The 5,536-nt window shown below is 41.1% G+C and overlaps 1 protein-coding gene across 4 annotated transcripts in view; it reads right to left on the reverse strand.

Moving 5' to 3' along the window:
• Positions 1-307: 307 nt before the first annotated feature.
• Positions 308-5,536, reverse strand: part of LOC119323197 (mitochondrial aspartate-glutamate transporter AGC1-like) — a 5,715-nt gene continuing 486 nt past the window's right edge. The window contains exons 2-9 of one of the 4 annotated variants that reach the window (XM_037596791.1): positions 3,655-4,874; positions 3,410-3,528; positions 3,189-3,313; positions 2,722-2,821; positions 2,542-2,619; positions 2,240-2,323; positions 855-940; positions 308-736 (exon numbers count right to left, since the gene is read on the reverse strand). In XM_037596791.1, coding sequence (XP_037452688.1) covers positions 619-736; positions 855-940; positions 2,240-2,323; positions 2,542-2,619; positions 2,722-2,821; positions 3,189-3,313; positions 3,410-3,528; positions 3,655-4,807 — 1,863 coding nt within the window. In that variant the 5' untranslated portion in view covers positions 4,808-4,874 and the 3' untranslated portion in view covers positions 308-618. The remainder of the gene's footprint in view (positions 737-854; positions 941-2,239; positions 2,324-2,541; positions 2,620-2,721; positions 2,822-3,188; positions 3,314-3,409; positions 3,529-3,654; positions 4,875-5,536) is intronic. The other 3 variants (XR_005156177.1, XM_037596792.1, XR_005156178.1) reach the window with 3 other exon arrangements.

The raw sequence follows: 5,536 nt of genomic DNA on the forward strand, positions 1-5,536 counted from the left end.
ACACGTTCGAAGCTGGGTCATGGATGCCTGTCCCTGTAAGTCTGTGCCACTTTGGGTTCACGACTAGTCATGTCAGTCCGGGCTCCTTATCATATGGATGCTAGCGACACTATCATACACGTGAGCCAAAAGACGCAAACGGTCCCGGGCAAAGGTAAGACGACACCCGTGGAAATACCGTGCGTGAGGCCGCAAAGTGATATGAGGTGTTACAAGCTAGATCGATGTGACAACGAGTCGGGGTCCTGACACCCTCCCAGCACACATGAAGTATTAGCGTTAACAATTCAGTGACACCTTTTTCCCATGTAAGAACACAAAACCAGGATACACTCATATTCACATGTCCTCCCGCAAGGAAATCCACATCTCAAGTTTGCTCATGATACAAAATTCCTCTTGCCTACATGTTGTGTTTCTATATCTACCAGAAAAAGGTTAATACCAGGTGTGGTTGTCTAATGCCTATGCATCCAAAAATGATGTACACTGGTTTGTTACAAGACCTCTGAAGGATGGTTTGTAACCACAATACAACAACTCATTACTTAGCTCATGGTATCGATCTAGAAATTCCACCGGGGCTGCAACGAGCCCTTCCCTTCTAAGCTTCTACGATCAAACGTTGTTTGCCTGAAGCTCTTGTTCAGGAAACATAATTGTTTTGAGAAACTCATAGGATGTAAAAAACAGCGCCCCTTGGGATACATACATGAGCAGCCTTGGACTTAAACCCCTGGAAACAAAGATGTTGAGCGATAATTTGCATGCTTGCAGTAAGAATGACGTGGAGGAGCACGAATTTGCGTCCAGTAACATTGTAAGTCTGTAGTATCGTGTATAAATGATTGTACCTGTAAAGACCTCGCAACCCTTCTTGCTCAAAAATGTGCGTAAGGGCATGAAGAACCCCTTCATACTTTCTAACAGGGTTGAGTGCCTAATGAACATGAATCAATTCAGAATTAGTCCTGCAGCAACTATTAGTTCACTTGATTTGAAGAATTGAAGGTAAACAAGCCATCAGAAGTGATAGGAAAAAACAAAAGATCTAAGCATTATAATGAAACATAAAAAAGGTCCAGTTTCCGTTTTTTGACCTTGGGACTCTGGAAAAGGCTTATTTTCAGTCTTGAACTCTAAAATCATTGGAATACAACCTCAAACTAATGAAACAGTCCACTTTTCTCTGCCCTCTGGTGGTTTTGCAAATGGTATTTGGTGTCGTGGCTGCCACGTCGCCACAACCTCGCTGACATGTATCAACTCTGGTTTTTGATCCATTTGTGACAATTTTCATCCATTTATAACAGAATTGCTGTAAATTTGTTATCCAAATGATGAAGTTTGTTCTTGATTATTTGTTTGTCATAGTGTGCGGTTGTTCATAGAGTGACAAGGAAAACTGGAGTCAGCCAACGAAAATGTGGTTTGGATCCCACTGGTAATGCCAGAAGTCATTTCGGTATACAATTTTATCAGGTTCTTATTTTTTATTATTCCTGATCCAGAAGTCACATTTTCTTTTCCTTGGGCAGTACCTCCTAACAAGATTGGTCTGTTTGGAACTTGGTTATGGGTCCTAGCTAGTCAGAACCTTCTTCCCTACTCCAAAATACTCCCTCTGTTCTTAAACAGTCTTTTTAGAGATTTCAATAAGGACTGCATACGGATGTATATAGACATATTGTAGAGTGTAGATTCACTCATTTTGCTCCATATGTAGACCGCATTAGAATCTCTAAAAAGACTTATATTTAGGAACGGAGGAAGTACAAATAGAAACAATCTGAACAAACCTAATTTTGATTCTCAGATCTAGGCACTCCCTTCCCCTTCAAGAAACGACTTGGCCCTCAAGGCATTTAGTGAGCCATGAACTCTAGGTAATGCTTCTATATCTCATAGTAAGTGCCAACTCACTGCAGAATTATCTGCTCATAATGGAATTTTAGGTGTCATATAGTCAAAACAATGGCATCGACGTCATTATGGAATACTGTTTCGACAGTTTGAGATTGCAATTAGAGATGCTTTTAGGGTTCAGGGTTGAAAAGTGCACTTTATGCAGGAGTTCGATGTAGTGACGTGAGCTTCTCCATTAAATAACCAATCAAAATAGACTAAACTTTAACTGTAAGTTACTTGTGCTGATATATGCAAACTGGGGTGTGGCATGAGCATGTTTTTTCTTGAGTAAAATGGTTCACCAAATTTGTGGCATAAGCATGTGTTGCACCTGTAACTGTACTCGTGTCTTCACAACATCGAATGGATTTGTAAACAGAGCAGCAGTTGATCCTGCAAAACCTCCACAAATGAGCTGCAATGCAAAGAAAAAAAGGGAGTTTACCACACTAAAATTCGGAATGTGTAGTAGAATTATGCTCGACCTGAAGTATTAACATTTATATCTAAGGTAAGTGGCATCATTGGAAAAGTGAATTTAGTGATGGGAACAGGCCAAACAGTACAGGTTCAGTATTGAATAATGAAACACATAAATAAGATGGTTTAACAAGTTGAGGTTCAGGAATTAACCGTCTGGCCAGAATTGAGTTTAGCATTAGCAGGTGATGCATTCAACAGAAACTGCTTCAGACTCTCGTAGGCATAAAACTGGAAATTCCAAAATAAGTGACCACCAAAAAAAAACAGCAAAGCAGATGTAGAATTAAAATTTGGGACTAGGGAGTAAATTGTAATTGTTCGTAAAGATACCTTTACTATAGAATGTGGAATATTTCTGCAAAGAACAGCCCCCCATCCAGCATATAACGAAGCAATGCCACCCCTTTGAAGACATCCAACTAAAGCCTTCCTGATGGCATGAAACTCTTATTAGAACGTGAAGAAGAGTATGGTGAACTGCAGGCAATGTTGCCAAATAAATTCAACAAGCAACGTGGAGGCAGGTTGTTGTCATTTTTTAATATAAATAGCAGGTTATTGTCAGGATGCAGGACTAGGGCTGACAAATTAATACTCCCTCTGTAAAATAAGTGTCACTGACTAAACTTTGTACGATTTAGTACAACTTAGTACAAAGTTGTACTAAATCAGCGACACTTATTTTGGGACAGAGGGAGTATGTTTTTGTCATGTCCTTATTTATCAGCAAAAAAAAGCTTCTAAATAAAGAAAGAAAACATATGAATAACCCAAGGAGAGGCATGGAAATTAAATACCAGCAATTCTGATACTGCGAACCGACTTGCATCTGTTGTTTTATGCATTCACTTGGTGTAAAAATAAAGGATGTTGCAATACTAGAACAACCACCCGCAGCACAATGAGCAATGGAATGGTAGTCCTGAAGAGATGTCAATGTAATAACATAGTATAAGATTAAAGTGAGTACGAATGTTACATTAGTTGGATCTCAATTGCAAAATAAAAATGAAATCACCTTCGGCAAAGTAGGAAGAAGTGATCCCTTTACTATTTCGTAAGTTAAGGTATAAATAGCTGAAATTGGTGCAGAACAAGCAATTTTGCTAGCAAGCCCTCCATAAAGTCCTAAGACACCTGTAGAGAAATATTTGCCAAGCATGAAAAATTCTAGTTAATGTTTGACAATAGGGAAAAGGACATGGAAATACGATAAACTTATTGATAGTGTCTCAGTGTGTGTAAATACACCCAAAATATTACCTCTCTCAACAAGGGTGCGTCTTAGTATGTGGTAGAATGAGCTTTGTCCAGAACTGTTAGCTTGAATAATGGTTTTCACCGTATCAACTGGATGCAGAGAGATGCTGACAACTGTCCCAGCTATTGCTCCTGCAGCAGCATGCTTGTTCGCACCAACAGCACCATGAAATCGATGCCCCAAGGATGATTCAAACTCAGACGAACGCTTGTCTACAAAATCCTGCTGAGATATATCTTCCCTGTAGGTATATTGGTGTACATTTGGTGGATTAACAATAGCATCACCAACCACACAAGATGTGCATGTCAACCCTTCAGGCCGAATATGTTCGCATGTGCTGGAAATCTGTTTTTCCAGCATTATCCCTGCCTCTTTGCAAACCTGCTCTGATGAGCAAGCAGACATATTGGAATATTCTCTAGAAACCTCTGCATTTAATTTATCATAATGTAGAGAATTTTCACAGGCATACATGATATTATCCTCCTCACTTGAGCTCGTGCATTGTTCAGCTGGCATGTCTCCTGTTTGACTGCAACAGTTATCACCCCTTCCGAAGCAGTCGTCCTCCTTGATGTCCATACTGCTGGAAGTAGCACAAGCTCCTAGCTTTTTGGTTTGCATGGGGTATATATTTTGATAATGCATGTTCCCAAGTTTACTGGTAAGATGCATATGTCTCCATGTGGCAGAAGCACCAATCATGTTGCTGCATGATCGGAGCATTAACATCTTCTTCACCAATCTAAGATCTTCATGGATTGATTTTGGTGTTGATAAACAGGTTTGAGAGTTGAGGCCAGTTGAGCTTTCGGTGCAAGATGTCAATGTGTGTCCTTCTCGGTCCCTAGTAAAGCACACAGGGTCTTCCTTGTGCAAAATCTCCTCGCTCACAGATCTTTGATCTGTTGTGCCAGAAGATTCTGGGTGTCCAACAAGATTCCAGATCCCTGTCAATGCGGATACTAACTGAGGAGTAGTGAAAAGTTTATCAGTATGTCTGCTGCCTGATTGAGTACTTTGTGATTGATTGGCACAACGATCCTTTGAAAGAAATGCATCTGGATCAAATAATCGGTGCTTATCAAATGGAAGCCGGTAGTAATTAGTTGTTGATTTTCGAGCTTTTGAAGATCTACGATTTGAGCTCATCTCTGACAAGCATGCAGCAAGGTAGCCGTTCGTTCATGAAGAAGTCAACTAATCATCTGACTGGGATCTGCAAGAGGCAGGAAGCGGAAAACGCAAAATCAGCATAGCGAAACAGCTCTCATATTGTACTAAGCAAAGCGTATGTTTCATGAAGATCATCTGACTAGACCTTTGAGGCAGTGGCGGAGCGTCATGGGGACAATTCCGGGCCTTGGCCCCCCCTTCCAAGAGGAAAATTTGCCAAATACTCTTATTTATCTGCTAATTGCTCTACTAATACTCTGGCGTCTCTGATCACCCTAGCCTTTTCTATGTCATATACACTCAGTTGGCCCCCTCTAATATCTGATTCACGCTCCGCCACTGCTTTGAGGTAGGTACTAACAAAGTAACAATAGTAACTAAGCCCAAAGAGCATCGCATCGCATTGCAGTTCTCACTTCAGGAGCGAACGATCAGCAACCGGACTGTGGTATAAGTGAAGCTAAATCCGACCGACACCTCTATGCCTTGTACCCGCTGCGAATTTGAGACAACAACATGAGCGGTAATTGCCATGCTCCAACCCCAAAGTACTCCATTCCGCGAGACATGTCATAGAACAGACTACGAATCTTTAACTCGCAAGCTATAATCTCTGGTCCTAACAGACGTTTCGTCGAACACCTCGTGCGCGCGGACACCGGCACCCGATTCGACCCAGGCGAACGAAAGGAATGCCCTCCGAAG

This window comes from Triticum dicoccoides, chromosome 6B (assembly GCF_002162155.2).
Source record: "Triticum dicoccoides isolate Atlit2015 ecotype Zavitan chromosome 6B, WEW_v2.0, whole genome shotgun sequence".
NCBI lineage: Eukaryota > Viridiplantae > Streptophyta > Magnoliopsida > Poales > Poaceae > Triticum > Triticum dicoccoides.